Source organism: Oncorhynchus mykiss, chromosome 4 (genome assembly GCF_013265735.2).
Source record: "Oncorhynchus mykiss isolate Arlee chromosome 4, USDA_OmykA_1.1, whole genome shotgun sequence".
NCBI lineage: Eukaryota > Metazoa > Chordata > Actinopteri > Salmoniformes > Salmonidae > Oncorhynchus > Oncorhynchus mykiss.
In genome coordinates, this window is record NC_048568.1 from 6,690,268 (window position 1) to 6,709,933 (window position 19,666).

Genomic DNA, 19,666 nt, shown 5'->3' on the forward strand with positions numbered 1-19,666 from the left:
CGACTCCAACACCATCATTAAGTTTGCTGACGACAAAACAGTGATAGGCCTGATCACCAACAACGCCGAGACACCCTAGAGGGAGGAAGTCAGAGACCTGGCCGGGTGGTGCCAGAATAACAACCTATTCCTCGACGTAACCAAGAATAAGGAGATATTTGTGGACTACAGGAAAAGGAGCATCAAGCACGTCCCCATTCTCATCGACGGGGCTGTAGTGAAGCAGATTGAGAACGTCAAATTCCTTGGTGTCCACATCACCAACAAACTAGAATGGTCCAAACACACCAAGACAGTCATGAAGAGGGCACAACAAAGCCTATTCCCCCTCAGGAAACTAAAAAGATTTGGCATGGGTCCTGAGATCCTCAAAAGGTTCTACAGCTGCAACATCGAGAGCATCTTTTTAGTGACCGGTTGCATCACTGCCTGGTACGGCAATTGCTAGGCCTCTGACCGCAAGGCACTTCAGAGGGTGGTGCGTACGGCCCAATACATCACTGGGGCAAAGCTGCCTGCAATCCAGGACCTCTACACCAGGCGGTGTCAGAGGAAGGCCCTAAAAATTGTCAAAGACCCCAGCCACCCCAGTCATAGACTGTTCTCTCTACTACCGCATGGCAAGCGGTACCGGAGTGCCAAGTATAAGACAAAAAGACTTCTCAACAGTTTTTACCCCCAAGCCATAAGACTCCTGAACGGGTAACCCCCCGGGTAGCCCCCTCCCAACCCCTCTTTTACGCTGCTGCTACTCTCTGTTTAACTTATATGCATAGTCATTTTAACCATATATCCATGTACATACTACCTCAATTGGCCCGACCAACCAGTGCTCCCGCACATAGGCTAACTGGGCTATCTGCATTGTGTCCCGCTACCCACCACCAACCAACCCCTCTTTATGCTACTGCTACTCTCTGTTCATCATATATGCATAGTCAATTTAACCATATCTACATACTACCTTAATCAGCCTGACTAACCAGTGTCTGTAAATAGCCTTGCTACTCTTATTTTCAAATGTATTTTTACTGTTGTTTTATTTATTTACTTACCTACACACACACACGCACACATACCTTTTTTTCCTGCACAATTGGTTAGAGCCTGTAAGTAAGCATTTCACTGTAAGGTCTACTACACCTGTTGTATTCAGCGCACGTGACAAATAAACTTTGATTTGAAGTTTGATTTAATTTGATTTGAAGATGCTTCCCCCTCTCAGGCCCCAGAGCCTGTGTAGGGATCTGAGTACATTTGACTAAGTGAAGGAGTGCATTGACTTTTGTTTCGTTTTTTGAGGATAATATGTGGAAATTATTATAATTTTCTTGTTGTTATATTATTATTATTTTGTATATATTTTTGTTAGAGTATTTTAATTTTTACCCCACCCAATAGGTGGCGGCAATACAACTTTTGGGATGTAGTCTGTCAATAAATCATTGAAGAAGAGTAAGACATTTTAAGAAGAAGTTGATGTTTGGACGGGTCCAGAAAGTCCTATCCAAACAATTATTTAAGTCTTTGACACAACTTTTCTTATTACGGAATTCAAGAACAGTCACTTCTAAAATGTCTTTCCAGTACCCAAATGCTTACCGTGACGAGGCAGTTGTAAGTAACAGGCTAGCTTGTCATGTCGCTTCCAAGGCAATGGGGAGGAGCTAGCCACTTGCTAGCTTGCCATGTACCGGTACATGCTAACTAGCTAGCGCTCTTTGTTTATTTAGATAGTTTGAGGCTACTAAAATTAGTTGGCATTTGAACACATGCACATTGCTAGCTATGAACCGAGTTCGCGAGCTAACAAATGAACATCGGCTAGCTAACTGTTAGCTTGTAGGCTAATGTTACCGGCATGGATAACCAAACCTCAAATGAATGAATGAGTCAGCCAGCCAGCTAACGTTAGCTCGGCTTCGTTCGCCTTTTGTTGGCTTTGTCTCATGTTAGCTAGCTGCTAGCAAAGCTTTTGCATAGGCTGGCTAGCTAGCAAGCTAACCTTAGCGCTGTCATGTTATCGCATAACATCCAGCAGCAAATGATCAAAGTTGTTGGGTGACTGCTGCCGCACATTATGGATTTCACCTGCTTGTTATTTCTCACAGGTGGACGACTACCATGGCAATAAGATTCCAGACCCGTACAGTTGGCTGGAAGACCCAGACAGCGAAAAGACGCAGGTAAACGCCCATTTGCCATTCATTCAACACTGGTTGAAGGAATGTTATCGCAACGTTACCAGTTGATTTCGGTCAGGGAGTCCTTAGTCGGGGTCAATATTTTCAATTCTGATGAAATTCACATTAATTTGTATGTTATTACTTTTATCAAGGTATAGTAAAGTTAGCTGAGTTGGTCACTGTAGAATGTGCCACTGCCAACTCCCCCACAATCAAGGGGGGAAAAAAATGAAATTAATTTGAGTCACCAACTCAGCACATCTACCAAAAATGTCCAGCAGGTATTGACATAGGCTACTGACACAGTAGGTAAGGTTGCAACCAGCACCACCACCTGTGAATTAGTGGTCATTGCATTGATGTTGATATGTCTTGTTTCTTCCCAGGCTTTTGTCAATGCTCAGAACCAGCTGACACTGCCCTACTTGGAGCGCTGTGAGGTGCGAGACCTGTTCAAGGAGCGCATGACGGAGCTCTACGACTACCCCAAATACAGCTGCCCCTTCAAGAGGGGGAGTAGGTGAGAGGAGTAGGGTTGGGTCAAGGTTAGCGAGCACATTTGACCCGCTTGCTTACAGCTACACTAGGGTCAGACAGCCATCCTTTGTAAATTAAGAAACTGCAGATATGGCTTGGAAAATGGGGTGAGAAAGGGTGTCCCATTATCCCAACTGGTACACTGAGAATATTGAATGACTGTTAGTTTTCTGGAAAAATGTCCACAGCAGTCATTCCGACCCTAGTGCATTTGTAAGCAAGCAGGTCGGATCTGCTGTCTAGGTCAAGGTGTGGGAGTTTTGAGGACTTTTGCTGCACCCAAAAACACAGGGTCATGTTCATTAGGGCATGTAACAGAACATGTCTTAAATGTTCTGCAACAGAAAAATAAAAATGAGCATTTCTTATTGGACAGCTCCAGAGGTTTATTCACTAGAAACCCAACAGACGCAAACTATCAAATGGCGCAGGGACCTAGCTGCATTTGTCAAATAGAAAAATGATTCTGCTTCAAAATGTTTTTTTGTTAAAAATAATGACCACACCCCAAGTAGGCCCTCCCAGTTTGGTTTCTTGTGAACACAATCTAGCTGCACCTTGAAGGTGGCTTTCCATCAAATTGGTTTGGTGCATTTTTTTTCAGAGCACTTACCCCCTTATTTTGCTTTGTTTGGACTGGTGTGAACACTGCACTCAGAAACGCACTAAACAACCCACCATGGTTCGCTCAAAAAGGGTAGTAGTGGTCCGATTCAATTCGAACCCTGGTGCAGTTCGCTGCTGGGGAGAAAGAAAAATTACCAGAGTCGAGCGCTATTATTGGTTGTTTGACTGCGAGCATTTGACTAAATGCACACAGCATCATAACTTGAGATCCCTGAAACATTCTGTGAGTAGCTGCGCATTTGAGAGCATCCTATGCAGATTAGGGGAGACGAGGGCTATACCGGGGTTATAGGCTTTTGAATATAGCCTATTCACGTCGGAGTTAGAGCATCTTTCTCTGTTTCCTGCTGCATGTTGAAAGATCAAAGTGAAAGTAATATGAAGATTGGGACACACAAGTGATGCTTCATGATAATCATAAATGGATTTAACAAAAGACATGCATGGACACGTGGTGTTGTTTAGAAATTTTAGTTTGTTTGACATTTTGTGAAACCTACCAAACTAAAATGTAAATAATAACAAATAGGCAATCTCTGATTCGAACTGTAGCTCAACTGTGTGACAACGCCCTGAGAGGCTCAGGGGGACTTGTCTCTTGGAATACTGGGTAGTGCGGTTCTATTGATGTCTGGCTCACATTCCTGGCCCCCTCTGCAGGTATTTCCACTTCTACAACACTGGTCTCCAGAACCAGAGTGTGATGTATGTTCAGGAGAGCCTGGAGGCAGAGCCCACAGTCTTTCTGGACCCAAACACTTTCTCTGAGGATGGGACTGTTGCTTTACAAGGTGGGGGACTGAAATGTGTACAAACAATATTAATATTTAAAACACATTTGTGTAGAATACTTTCTTTATTGACAATACTATACAGATTGTCTTCATGATATAATAGAGATATATTCTCTATTAACAATCAATGTGTGTCGCTGACTGTGTACCATGTTGTCTAGCCGGACATGCAAGGCTATATGATGTGTATTCAGAAAGTATTCACACCCCTTGACTTTTTCCACATTTTGTTTTGCTACAGCCTGAATTTAAATTTAAAATGGATTCATTTGAGATGTATCACTGGCCTACACACAATACCCCATAATGTCAAAAGTGGAATTATGTTTTTGGACATTTTTACAAGTTAATTAAAAATGAAAAGCTGAAATCTCTTGAGTTAATAAGTATTCAACCCCTTTTGTTATGGCAGGCTTATATAACTTCAGGAGTAAACACTGCCTAAAGTCATACGTTGCATGGACTCAGTATTTGTGCAGTAATTGTGTTTAACATTTTCTTTTAATCACTACCTCATCTCTGTACCCAACACACTAAATTATGTAAGGTCCCTCATTTGAGCAGTGAATTTCAAACACAGATTCAACCACATAGACCAGGGAGGTTTTCCAATGCCTCACAAAGAAGGGCACCTATTGGTAGATGTGTGTGTAAAAAGGGGGGAAAAAGACATTGAACATCCCGTTGAGTATTGTGAAATATTAATTACACTTTGGATGATGTATCAATAACACCCAGTCAATACAAAGATACAGGCGTCCTTCCTAACTCAGTTGCCAGGGAGGAAGGAAACTGCTCATGGATTTCAGTTTGGCCAATGCTGACTTTAAAACAGAGTTTAATGGCTGTGATGGGATAAAACTGAAGATGGATCAACAACATTGTAATTGCTCCACAATACTAACCTAATTGACAGTGAAAAGAGAGCCTGTACAGAATTAAACATATTCCAAAGCATCCTGTTTACAGCAAGGCACTGAAAGTAATACTGCAAAATATGTGGCAAAGCAATGAACTTTTTGTCCTGAATACAAAGTGTTATGTTTGGGGCAAATCCAATAGAACATCTTACTGAGTACCACTCTCCATATTTTCAAGAGTTGTGGTAGCTGCATCATATTATGGGTGTGCTTGTAATCATTAAGGACTAGGGAGTTTTTCAGAATGGAGCTAAGCACAGGCAAAATCCTAAAAGAAAACCTGGTTGTCTGCTTTTCACCAGACAGTGGGAGATGTATTCACCTTTCAGCAGGACAATAACCTAAAACACAAGGCCAAATATACACTGGAGTTGCTTACCACAAGACCCTGAATGTTCCTGAGTGGCCGAGTTACAATTCTGACTTAAATCTTCTGAAATCTTTGGAATGACCTGAAAATGGTTGTCTAGCAATGATCAACAACCAATTTGACAGAGCTTTAAGTATTTTGAAAATAATAATGGGCAAATGTTGCACAATCCAGGTGTGGAAATCTCTTGGACTAAAAAATGATAGCCTAACAGCTATATTCACTGCCAAAGTTGCTTGTATGAAGTACTGGCTCAGGGGTGTGAATAGTTACGTAAATTAGATTTCTGTATTTTATGTAATAGATTTGCGACATTTGTAGAAAAAAAAGTGTTTTCACTTCGTTATATGGTATTGTGTGTACAGTCGTGGCCAAAAGTTTTGAGAATGACACAAATATTCATTTTCACAAAATCTGCTGCCTCAGTTTGTATGATGACAATTTGCATATATTCCAGAATGATATGAAGAGTGATCAAATTAATTGCAAAGTCCCTCTTTGTCATGCAAATGAACTGAATCCCCAAAAAACGTTTCCACTGCATTTCAGCCCTGCCACAAAAAGACCAGCTGACATTATGTCAGTGATTCTCTCATTAACACAGGTGTGAGTGTTGATGAGGACAAGACTGGAGATCACTCTGTCATGCTGATTGAGTTCGAATAACAGACTGGAAGCTTCAAAAGGAGGGTGGTGCTTGGAATCTCTGTTCTTCCTCTGTCAAACATGGTTACCTGCAAGGAAACACATGCCGTCATCATTGCTTTGCACAGAAAGGGCTTCACAGGCAAGGATATTGCTGCCAGTAAGATTGCACCTAAATCAACCATTTATCGGATCATCAAGAACTTCAAGGAGAGCAGTTCAATTGTTGTGAAGAAGGCTTCAGTGCGCCCAAGAAAGTCCAGCAAGCGCCAGGACCGTCTCCTGAAGTTGATTCAGCTGCTGGATTGGGCCTCCACCTGAACAGAGCTTGCTCAGGAATGGCAGAGGTGTGAGTGCATCTGCACGCACAGTGAGGTGAAACATTTTGGAGGATGGCCTGGTGTCATGAAGGGCAGCAAAGAAGCCACTTCTCTGCAGGATAAACATAATGGACAGACTGATATTTTGCAAAAGGTACAGGGATTGGACTGCTGAGTACTGGGGTAAAGTCATTTTCTCAATTGTTTGGGGCATGTGGAAAAAAGCTTGTCCGGAGAAGACGAGGTGAGTGCTACTATCAGTCCTGTGTCATGCCAACAGTAAAGCATCCTGAGACCGTTCATGTGTGGGGTTGCTTCTCAGCCAAGGGAGTGGGCTCAATCACAATTTTGCCTAAGAACACAGCAATGAATAAAGAATGTTACCAACACATCCTCCGAGACCAACTTCTCCCAACCATCCAGGAACAGTTTGGTGACGAACAAAGCTTTTTCCAGCATGATGGAGCACCTTGCCATAAGGCAAAAGTGATAACTAAGTGGCTCGGGGAACAAAACATCGATATTTGAGCTCACCTCAGCTCAAATTTGATACTCATACCAAAGGGTATGAATACTTATGTAAATAAGTTATTTATGTTTTTTAAATTTAATACATTTGCAATAATATCTAAACCTGTTCACTTTGTCATTATGGGGTATTGTGTCTAGTGTGACGAGAAAAACATTTAATTAATTTTAGAATACGGCTATAATGTAACAAAGTGGAAAAAGCCAAGGGTCTAAATACTTTCTGAATGCAGTGTGTGTTATAGTACCAGTCAAAGGTTTGGACACCTACTCATTCCAGGTTTTTAATTTATTTTAACCATTTTTAACATTGTAGAATAACAGTTAAGACATTAACTATGAAATAACACATGGAATCATGTAGTAACCAAAAAAACTGTTAAATGTAAAATATTTATTTGTTTAAGTTCCTTCAAAGTAGCCACCCTTTGCCTTGATGACAGCTTAGCACACTCTTGGCATTTTCTCAACCAGCTTCACTTGGAATGCTTTTCCTTCACTCTGCGGTTCCTTCACTCTGCGGTCCAACTCATCCCAAACCATCTCAATTGGGTTGAATTTGGGTGATTGTGGAGGCCAGGTAATCTGATGCAGCACTTCATCACTCTCCGTCTTGGTCAAATAGCCCTTACACAGCCTGGAGGTGTGTTTGATCATTGTCCTGTTGTAAAACAAATGATAAGCGCAAGCCAGATGGGATGACGTATCGATGCAGAATGCTGTGGTAGCAATGCTGGTTTAGTGTGCCTTGAATTCTAAATCAATCACTGACAGTTCCACCAGCAAATCACCCACATGCCATCACACCACCACCTCCATGCTTCACGGTGGAACCACACATGCGGAGATCATCCGTTCAGCTACTCTGTGTCTCAGAAAGACATGGCGGTTGGAACCTAAAATCAAATTTGGACTCATCAGAACAAAGGACAGATTTCCACCAGTGTAATATCCATTGCTCGTGTTTCTTGGCCCAGGCAGCTCTCTTCTTCTTATTGGTGTCCTTTAGTAGTGGTTTCTTTGCAGCAATTCAACCATGAAGGCCTGATTTCATGCAGTCTCCTCTGAACAGTTGATGTTGTGTCTGTTACTTGAACTCTGTGAAGGAATTATTTGGGCTTTGATTTCTGAGGCTGGCAACTCTAATGAGGTAACTCTGTCTTCCTTTCCTGTGGCAGTCCTCATGAGAGCCAGTTTCATAGCGCTTGATGGTTTTTGCGACTGCACTTGAAGAAACTTTCAAAGTTCTTAATTTTCCAGATTGACTGACCTTTAATGTCTTAAAGTAATGCTTGACTGTCCTTTATCTTTGCTTATTTGAGCTGTTCTTGCCTAAATTTGGACTTCTTCTGTATACTACTCTACCTTGTCACAACACAACTGATTTGGCTCAAACACATTAAGGAAAGAAATTCCACAAATGTAATTTTAACAAGGCACACTCTTAATTGAAATGCGTTCCAGGTGACGACCTCATGAAGCTGGTTGAGAGAGTGCCAAGTCTGCAAAGCTGACATCAAGGCAAAGGGTGGCTACTTTGAAGATAAAAAAAAAGAAAAAAGATACAAATACTTTGATTTAACACTTTTTTTGTTTACTACATGATTCCATATGTTTCATAGTGTTGATATCTTCACTATTATTCTACATTGTAGAAGTAAAGAAACCCTGTAATGAGTAGGTGTGTCCAAACTTCTGACTGGTACTGTATGTCGAGAGAACTTCACCTGTCGACCAAATTTTGTCTGTGGACCATACGTCGGGGAATCCTGGCATAGGTTAACTCATTGTGACCCTGCTTTCCAGTGTCTCCTGTTATGTCTTCACTATAAAAGTCTTACTTGGTTAAATAAAGGCTTTAAATCAGGTTCTGTCAATCCTCAGGCTATGCGTTCTCGGAGGATGGCGAATACCTGGCGTATGGTACCAGCGCCAGCGGCTCGGACTGGGTGGAGATGCACTTCCTGCAGGTGGAGGGGGCTGTCGCCCTCAAGGACAAACTAGAGAGGGTTAAGTTCAGCTGCATGTCCTGGACCCACGACGGCAAGGGCCTCTTCTACAACTCTTACCCCATGCAGGAGGGCAAGAGCGACGGTGAGCATCTTGGCTACGTAGACGCACACTGAACAAAAATATAAACGCAACATGTAAAGTGTGGGTCCCATGTATCTTGACTTGAAATTAAAGCTCGCAGAAATGTTCAAAATGCACAAAGCCAATTTCTCTCCATTTTTATGCACAAATTAGTTTACATCCCAGTTAGTGAGCATTTATCCTTTGCCAAGGTAATCCATCCACCTGAGAAGCCGATTTAAACAGCACCTTGCGTTGGGACAATAAAAGGCCACTAAAATGTGGGCGCATGCAATTGGTATGCTGACTGCAGTAATGTCCACCCAAGCTGTTGCCAGAGACTTGAATGTTCATTTCTCTACCATAAGCCGCCTCCGTTTTTTTGTTTGGCAGTACATCCAACTGGCCTTACAATCGCAGACCACTTGTATGGCCTCGTGTGGGCGCGCAATTTGCTGATGTCAACGTTGTGAACAGAGTGCCCCGCGGTGGGGGTATGGGCAGGCGTAAGCTACAGACAATGAACACAATTGCATTTTAGTGATGACAATTTAAATGCACGGAGATACGCAACGAAGTCCTAAGGCTCATTGTCTTACCATTCATTCGCAGTCATCACCTCATGTTTCAGCATTATAATGCACGGCCCCATGTCGGAAGGATCTGTACACAACTCCTGGAAGCTGAAAATGTCACATTTCTTCCTTTGGCTGCATAATCACCAGATGTCGATCCAGAGAATCCCAAACATGCTCAATAGGTCACGTGTACGACAGCGTGTTCCAGTTCCCACCAATATCCAGCAACTTTGCACAGCAATTGAAGAGGAGTGGGCCACAATCAACAGCCTGATCAACTCTATGGGAAGGAGATGTCACGCTGCATGAAGTAAATGGTCACACTAGATACTGACTGGTTTTCTGGTCCAAGCCTCAATCTGTGATCTGTGAACAACAGATGCGTATCTGTATTCCCAGTCGTGATTAGGGCCTAATGAATTGTTTTCAATTGACTGATTTCCTTACAAGAACTGTAACTCAGTAAAATCGTTGCGTGTTTTATAATATGTTAGGGATCTCCCATTGCCACAATGGGGCAGACATGGTACATTAACGTCTCTCTCTCCTCTAGGCACGGAGACGTCCACCAACCTGCACCAGAAGCTCTACTTTCACGTGCTGGGGACCCCCCAGTCCCAGGACTGCCTATGTGCTGAGTTCTCCGACCACCCCAAGTGGATGAGCGGTGTCGAGGTAGGATGGAGTCACTATTACTTAAACGCTCCTCAACAGACAGGTGGGTGCTTGACTTGGTTCTAAGCTTTAATAGGCACTGAAGCAGAAATGACATTTGAGTAATGTCGTTATCTTTAATGTAAGTAATATTTTCTGTTCATTTCACATCTATGCCAATCCTTTTCCCCTCTACACAATTTTGCTGTTAGCAATTTCTCTGGTATTTTATTTGGGTTAGCGGAAGACTTTTGTGGTCAGAGTGCTTGACCAGTGTCGCTCTCTCCAGGTGTCCGATGACGGACGCTATGTGCTGCTGTCCATCAGGGAGGGCTGTGACCCGGTCAACCGGCTGTGGTACTGCGACCTCCAAACCACTCCTCAGGGCATCACAGGTACCCCTTGCCTTCATAATAAATTAATAATCACAAGTACCCTCGCCCAAAACGATGGTTCCCCGGAAGCTTTCTGTAGCTTCCTTAACCAACAATGCAGTTCAAGAAATAGTTATGAAAATATAAAACTAAAGTAAATTTTTTTAAATAAAAAGTAACAATACAATTACAACGAGGCTATATACATGGGGTACTGGTACAGAGTCGTGCGGGGGTACAGGTTAGTTGAGGTCATTTGTACATGTAGGTAGGGGTGAAGTGACAATGCATAGATAATAAACAGCGAGTAGCAGCAACGTAAAAAAACGGGTCAATGCAAATAGTCTGGGTAGCAATTTGATTAATTGTTTATCAGTCTTATGGCTTCAGGATAGAAGCTGTTAAGGAGCCTTTTGAACCTAGACTTTGTGCTCTGGTACTGCTTTCCATGTGGTAGCAGAGAGAACAGTCTATGACTAGGGCCTCTGGAGTCTTTGACAATTTTTAGGGCCTTCCTCTGACACCGCCTGGTATATAGGTCCTAAATGGCAGGAAGGTTGGCCCCAGTAATCTACTTGGCCGTACGCACTACCCTCTGTAGCACCTTGTAGTCAGATGCCGAGCAGTGTCACCATACCAGGCGGTGATGCGACCGGTCAGGATGCTCTCTGATGCAGCTGTAGAACTTTTTTAGGATCTGGGGACACACGCCAAATCTTTTCAGTCTCCTGAGGGGGGAAATTAGTTTTTGTGCCCTCTTCACAATTGTCTGGGTGTGTTTGGACTAGAGGTCGACCGATTAATCGGAATGGCCGATTAATTAGGGACGATTTCAAGTTTTCATAACAATCGGAAATCGGTATTTTTTTATACCTTTTATTTGACTAGGCAAGTCAGTTAAGAACACATTCTTATTTTCAATGACTGCCTAGAAACTGTGGGTTAACTGCCTTGTTCAGGGGCAGAACGACAGATTTTCACCGTGTCAGCTCAGGGGTTCCAATCTTGCAAACGCACAGTTAAGTAGTCCAACGCTTTAACCATTGCACTCCATGAGTAGGCTGCCTGTTAGGCAAATGCAGTAGAAGCCAAGGTAAATTGCTAGCTAGCATTAAACTTATAAAAACAATCAATCATAATCACTAGATATAACTACTAATCCAGTTTAGCAGGCAATATTAACCAGGTGAAATTGTGTCATTTCTCTTGAGTTCATTGCACGTAGAGTCAGGGTATATGCAACAGTTTGGGCTGCCTGGCTCATTGCGAACTAATTTGCCAGAATTTTATGTAATTATGACATACATTAATGGTTGTGCAATGTAACAAGAATATTTAGACTTAGGGATGCCACCCGTTAGATAAAATACCGAACGGTTCCGTATTTCACTGAAATAATAAACGTTTTGTTTTAAAAATGATAGTTTCCGGATGCGACCATATTATTATCATACATTTCTGTGTGTTATAATTAAGTCTGATTTGATAGAGCAGTCTGACTGAGCAGCAGCAGGCCCGTAATCATTCATTCAAACAGCACTTTTGTGCATTTTGCCAGCAGCTCTTCGCAAGCACAGTGCTGTTTATGACTTCAAGCCTATCAGCCTAATGGCTGGTGTAACCCATGTTAAATGGCTAGCTAGTTTAGCTGGGTGTGCGCTAATACTGTTTCAAACGTCACTCGCTTTTAGATTTGTAGTAGTTATTCCCCTTGCGCTGCAAGGGCCGTGGCTTTTGTGGAGTGATGGGTAACGATGCTTCGAGTGTGGCTGTTGTCGACGTGTTCCTGGTTCGAGCCCAGGTAGGGGCGAGGAGGGGGACGGAAGCTATACTGTTACACTGGCAATACAATAGTGCCTATAAGTCAAAGGTATATAAAATACAAATGGTATAGAGAGAGAGTCCTATAAATACTATATTAACTACAACCTAAAACCTCTTACCTTCGATTATTGAAGTCTCATGTTAAAAGGAAGCACCAACTTTCATATGTTCTCATGTTCTGAGCAAGGAACTTAAACGTTATCTTTTTTACATGGCACATATTTTACATGGCACACATTTTTACATGGCACATATTACTTTCTTCTCCAACACTTTGTTTTTGCATTATTTAAACCAAATTTAACATGTTTCATTATTTATTTGAGGCTAAATTGATTTTATTGATGTTTTATATTAAGTTAAAATAAGTGTTAATTCAGTATTGTTGTAATTGTCACCATTACAAAAAAAAAAAATGGCAGATTAATCGGTATCGGCTTTTTTGGTCCTCCAATAATCGGTGTCGGCGTTGAAAAATCATAATCGGTCGACCTCTAGTTTGGACCATTATAGTTGTTGGTGATGTGGACACCAAGGAACTTAACTCTCGACCGGCTCCACTGCTTCCACGTTGATGTGAATGGGAGTGTATTCGGCTCTCCTTTTCCTGTAGTACACCATCAGCTCCTTCGTCTTACTCACGTTGAGGGAGAGGTTGTTGTCCTGACACCAGGTCTCTGACCACCTCCCTATAGGCTGTCTCATTGTTGTCGGTGATCAGGTCTGTTGTGTAGTTAGTAAATGTAATGATGGTGGACAGGAGAGAACTAAGCACGCACCCCTGAGGGTCTCCAGTGTTGAGGATCAACGTGGCAGATGTGTTCTTGCCTACCCTTACCACCTGGGGGCGGCCCGTCACAGGGAAGTGTTTAGTCCTAGGATCCTTAGCTTAGTAATGAGCTTTGTGGGCACTGTGGTGTTGAACACTGAGCTGCAGTCAATGAACCGCACACTTACATAGGTGTTGCTTTTGTCCATGTGGGAAAGAGCAGTGTGGAGTGAGATTGTCCCTGCGACCTTGTGAATGTTGTCCTGTTTTAAAGGTCTTGCTCACATCAGCTACGAAGAGCTTGATCACGCAGTCATCCAGAACAGCTAGGGCTCTCATGCATGCTTCAGTGTTGTTTACCTCGAAGCTAGCATAAAAGGCATTTAGCTCGTCTGATAGGCTTACGGCACTGGGCAGCTCACAACTGTGCTTCCCTTTGTCCCTTTCCCAGCCACTTCTGATGAGCGTCAGAGCCGGTGTAGTAGGATTGATGTTTTGCCTGTTTGATGGTTTGTCTGAGGGCATAGTGGGTTTTCTTAAAAGCGTCCGGATTAGTGTCCCGCTCCTTGAAAGCAGCAGCTCTAACCTTTAGCTCGGTGCGGATGTTGCCTGTAATCCACGGCTTCTGGTTGGGATATGTATGTACGATCACTGTGGGGACGACGTCTTTGATCTGCCTATTGATGAAGCCGGCGACTGAGGTGATATACTCCTCAATGCAATTGGATGAATCCTGGAACATACTCCAGTCTGTGCTAGCAAAACACTCCTGTAGCTTAGATTCCTCATCATCTGATCACTTCCATATTGAGCGAGTCGCTGGTACTTCCTGCTTTAGTTTTTGTTTGTTTGTCTGCAGCAGGAATCGGGAGGATAGAATTATGTTCAGATTTGCCAAATGGAGGGCGCGGGAGAGCTTTGTATACATCTCTAATTAGCAGCCTCTGTGTTAGTGATGGCTGTTTAATAGTCTGATGGCCTTGAGATAAGCTGTTTTTCAGTCTCTGTCCCAGCTGTACTGACCTCACCTTCTGGATGATGGCGGGGTGAACAGGCAGTGGCCTTCCTGTGACATCGGGTACTGTAGGTGTCCTGGAGAGTGGGTAGTTTGCCCCCAGTCATGCGTTGTGCAGACCGCACCACCCTCTTGTGAGCCTTGTGGTTGTGGGCGGTGTAGTTGCCGTACTAGGCGGTGATACAGCCCGACAGGATGCTCTCAATTGTGCATCTGTAAAAGTGAGGGTTTTGGGTGACGAGACAAATTTCTTCAGGTTCCTGAGATTGAAGAGGAGTGGTTGTGCCGTCACCACACTGTCTGTGTGGGTGGACCATTTCAGTTTGTCAGTGATATGTACGCAGAGGAACTTAACTTTCCACCTTCTCCACTGCTGTCCTGTCTGTGGATAGGGGGTGCTCCATCTGCTGTTTCCTGAAGTCCACAATCATCTTCTTAGTTTTGTTGATGAGTGAGGTTATTTTCCTGACACCACACTCCCAGAGCCCTCCCCTCCTCCCTGCAGGCTGTCTCATTGTTGGTAGTCAAGCCTACTCCTTTTGTGTCGTCTGAGTTGTAGGCGTGCATGGCCATGCAGTCATGGGTGAACAGAAATTACAGGAGGGGGCTGAGCATGCACCCTTGTGGGGCCCCAGTGTTGAGGATCAGCGAAGTGGAGATGTTGTTTCCTAGCTTCACCACCTGGGGGTGGCCCGTTAGGAAGTCCAGGACCTAATACCCAGGGCCTCGAGCTTAATGATGTGCTTGGTGGGTACTATGGTGTTGAATGCTGAGCTATAGTCAATGAACAGCATTCTTACATAGGTATTGCTCTTGTCCAGATGGGATAGGACAGTGCAATGACACAGATGTGCCAAGTTTTGAGGGAGTGTGCAATTGGAATGCTCACTGCAGGAATGTCCACCCAAGCTGTTACCAGAGAATTGAATGTTAATTTCTCTACAATAAGCTGCCTCCAACGTCGTTTTAGAGAATTTGGCGATACGTCCAACCGGCCTCACAACCTCTGACCTCGTGTAACCACGCCAGCCCAGGACCTTCACATCTGGCTTCTTTACCTGCGGGATTGTGTAAGACCAGCCACCTGGACATTAGATGAAACTGGGGAGTATTTCTGTCTGTAATAAAGCCCTTTTGTAGTGAAACATTTATTCTGATTGGCAGGGCCTGGCTCCGTGGTGGGTGGGCCCTGCTCCCAAGTGGGTGGCCCAATTCTCTCACAGGCCCACCCATGGTTGCACCCCTGCCCAGTCACTCAATCATTTGAACTTTTTTGCTATTTTTGTATTGGGACATAAAACTAAAACTGAGTTGGCACACAGGTGGCTAAGCTCCTTTTTTTCCCCCTCGTGGAGCCGGGCCCGCAAGCAGATCTGTTTTATATCATGTGCTTTCTCATTTGCTGCATACCGACACAGCTTGGCTAAATTTTAACCATGAAGCGGCCATGGTGTGCATAGCCTGTAGGGCTCAGCCAGGACTGTTGCTTTTGGAACTGAATTAAAACATTTTAACAATGTGATTTAACCTATTTGAAGTTTGGAAAATAGATGGCAAAAATTGTTCAATGCTTGTAAACTGCTTACGAGGTCCCCATTGACCGCTGGCAAGCTAGCAGACATGCAGGTTTCTGCTAAGGTGCAACCTTTGGTAGGTTGATGACAGCGTCGGTCTGCTATACATGGTTCTTACAGGGAACGTGAAATTATCCAAATAATTTGCTCGTGGTTCACGCAGCTCAAACTCCATTGGACTTGAAACAGCGATAGAAATCTAACAGTACAACAAAATACATTTTAAAATGTCCTTTTCATTTTAAACTTCAGTGGTGCAGCTAGTGCTATGAACCAAAACATTAATCTTGAGGCGACGGGTGGAGGGGGTGTAAAATGCAATCTGACATACTGTGTTTATTTTAATAATTGAAAGTGACAAATTACCCAATGGATCATGATAATTTTCTAGTAAAAAAAAAGAGAATAGCATTAGGCTAAAGCATAGGCTGCTGATGTGAATAATTGTCAGCAAACATTTTAATTTGAAGTCAATCTACATGGTTGGGAATTTATGTTGGACTAATTGGTTAATTACGTTTAGATTCAGGCCTGGACAATTCCATTCCTCCGGGGCCTGATTTGATTTGGTGTCACTTTTCCCCCATCCCTAGCAAACGCACCTGATTTTAAAGCAATTGCAATTTTTAACTGAATATGTTTAGTTGAGTATTGGAGTCAGGTGTGTTAGCTGGGGCAAAAGTGTGACGCCAATCAGGCCCCCTGAAGACTGGAGGGTCCCGGGCCTGCATCATGGTATGCACACGTGACAATTAATTCACACATGGTGTGATGGTCGACATGCTAAAAAAAAAAAAAAAAATTCTTCATTTGAGCTCAATGGGAAAACCTTGTTAAATGGGCAAAATCCATCCATAAGCAGATCTTTTGATTGGCCCTCTGTGTGCATCGCATTAGATCACTCATTGTATCCCCTTGTATCTCTTTCTTCTCCAGGCCTGTTGCCGTGGGTGAAGCTGATAGACAACTTTGATGCGGAGTACGAGTACGTGACCAATGAGGGCACAGTGTTCACCTTCAAGACCAACCTAGAGGCCCCGCGCTACCGCCTCATCAACATAAACTTTGCCCAGCCTGCCCAGGCCAACTGGAAGGAGCTTATCCCCCAGCACGACAAGGACGTCATCGGTAGGTCACAGACAATGAAAAGACAGTTTTACGCAAATAATATACTTTATACAGAAGCTAGACAAAAATATATACTAAAGAGGAAAAAATTATTTCCATTCACTGCTTGCTACTACCAACAAGTGATCTTTAAAAGGCAGCCTAATGAAGATGTTTTGATTAGGTCGAAGGAATTGTCCGTAGAGCTCCGAGACAGGATTGTGTTGAGGCACTGATCTGGTGAAGGGTACCAAAACATTTCTGCAGCATTGAAGGTCCCCAAGGTCACAGTGGCCTCCATAATTATTAAAAGGAAGAAGTTTGGAAACACCAAGACTCTTCATAGAGCTGGCTGCCCGACCAAACTGAGCAATCGGGGGAGAAGGGACTTGGTCAGGGAGGTGACCAAGAACCCGATGGTCACTCTGACAGAGCTCTAGAGTTCCAATGTGGGGATGGGAGAACCTTCCAGAAGAACAACTATCTCTGCAACTATCTCAGAGGTCGACCGATTAATCGGAATTGCCGATTAATTAGGGTCGATTTCAAGTTTTCATAACAATCGGAAATCGGTATTTTTGGGCGCCGATTTGCCGATGGGGGAAAAAAAAAAGGCTTAGCCTTTTGTTAATCCACCTGTCGTCTCAGATTTTGAAATTATACTTTACAGCGAAAGCAATACAAGCGTTTGTGTAAGTTTATCGATTGCTCGACAAACCAATAAGTACACTTAGCATCAGGTAACTTGGTCACGAAAATCAGAAAAGCAATCAAATTAATCGTTTACCTTTGAGCTTCAGATGTTTTCACTCACGAGACTCCCAGTTAGACAACAAATGTTCCTTTTGTTCCATAAAGATATTTTTTGTATCCAAATACCTCCGTTAGTTTGGTGCGTTATGCCCAGGAATCCACCGGAAAGAGCGGTCACGACAACGCAAAAATTGCAAATTATATCCATAATATCCACAGAAACATGTCAGATGTTTTTTTATAATCAATCCTCAGGGTGTTTTTCAAATATCTATTCGATAATATATCAACCGGGACAGTTGGCTTTTCACTAGGACCGGGAGTAACAATGGCTGCCTTTCTCTTTTGCGCACAAGTCACTGTGAGAGCCCCCACCTATCCACTTACGCAATGTGGTCGTTCACGCTCATTCTTCAAAATAAAAGCCTGAAACTATGTCTGAAGACTGACACCTTGAGGAAGCGATAGGAAAAGGAATCTGGTTGATATCCCTTTAAATGGCGCAATGGGAGGCTATGGAACATGATTTTGTCAAAATAGAAGCCACTTCCTGGTTTGATTTTTCTCAGGGTTTCGCCTGCAATATCAGTTCTGTTATACTCACAGACAATATTTTGACAGTTTTGGAAACTTTAGTGTTTTCTATCCTAATCTGTCAATTATATGCATATTCTAGCATCTGGTCCTGAGAAATAGGCCGTTTACTTTGGGAACGTTATTTTTCCAAACATAAAAATAGTGCCCCCTAGCTTCAAGAGGTTAACTGACTTGTTCAGGGGCAGAACGACAGATTTTCACCTTGTCAGCTCGGGGCACCCAATCTTGCAACCTTACAGTTAACTAGTCCAACGCAATAACGACCTGCCTCTCTCTCGTATCACTCCACAAGGAGACTGCCTGTTACGCGAATGCAGTAAGCCAAGGTAAGTTGCTAGCTAGTATTAAACTTATCTTATAAAAAACAATCAATCATAATCACTAGTTAACTACACATGGTTGATGATATTACTAGATATTATCTAGCGTGTCCTGCGTTGCATATAATCTGATTGAGCATACAAGTAAGTATCTAAGTATCTGACTGAGCGGTGGTAGGCAGAAGCAGGCACGTAAACATTCATTCAAACAGCACTTTAGTGCGTTTTGCCAGCAGCTCTTCGTTGTGCGTCAAGCATTGCGCTGTTTATGACTTCAAGCCTATCAACTCCCGAGATTAGGATGGTGTAACCGAAGTGAAATGGCTAGCTAGTTAGCGCGCGCTAACTAGAGGGACGGAAGCTATACTGTTACACTGGCAATACTAAAGTGCCTAAGAACATCCAATAGTCAAAGGTTAATGAAATACAAATGGTATAGAGGGAAATAGTCCTATAATTCCTATAATAACTACAACCTAAAACTTCTTACCTGGGAATATTGAAGACTCATGTTAAAAGGAACAACCAGCTTTCATATGTTCTGAGCAAGGAACTGAAACGTTAGCTTTCTTACATAGCACATATTGCACTTTTACGTTCTTCTCCAACACTTTGTTTTTGCATTATTTAAACCAAATTGAACATGTTTCATTATTTACTTGAGGTTCAAATAAGGATAAATTATATTGAGGCTAAATTATATTAAGTTAAAATAAGTGTTCATTCAGTATTGTTGTAATTGTCATTATTACAAAAAAAAAAAAAAATCGGCCAATTTTTATATTTTTTGGTCCTCCAATTATTGGTGTTGAAAAATCATAATCGGTCGACCTCTAAAAGAGAAACAATATTCTCTGGTCTGATGACACTAATATTGAACTCTTTGGCCTGAATGCCAAGCATTCTGGAAGAACCTGGCACCATCCCTACAGTGAAGCATGGTGGTGGCAGCATAATGCTGTGGGGATGTTTTTCAACTGCAGGGACTGGGAGACGAGGGAATTGTTAACGGAGCAAAGTAAAGAGGTCTTTGATGAAAACCTGCTACAGAGTGCTCGGGACCTCAGACTTGGGCGAAGGTTCGCCTTCCAACAGGACATT

At 42.9% G+C, this 19,666-nt stretch overlaps 1 protein-coding gene across 1 annotated transcript in view; it reads left to right on the forward strand.

Moving 5' to 3' along the window:
• The first annotated feature begins 1,444 nt into the window (after nucleotides 1-1,444).
• The window catches only part of ppce (Prolyl endopeptidase), a 50,220-nt gene continuing 31,998 nt past the window's right edge, over nucleotides 1,445-19,666 (forward strand). The window contains 5 exon segments of the mRNA NM_001165076.2: nucleotides 1,445-1,617; nucleotides 2,112-2,186; nucleotides 2,573-2,706; nucleotides 4,011-4,141; nucleotides 8,812-8,995. Coding sequence (NP_001158548.1) covers nucleotides 1,480-1,617; nucleotides 2,112-2,186; nucleotides 2,573-2,706; nucleotides 4,011-4,141; nucleotides 8,812-8,995 — 662 coding nt within the window. The 5' untranslated portion in view covers nucleotides 1,445-1,479.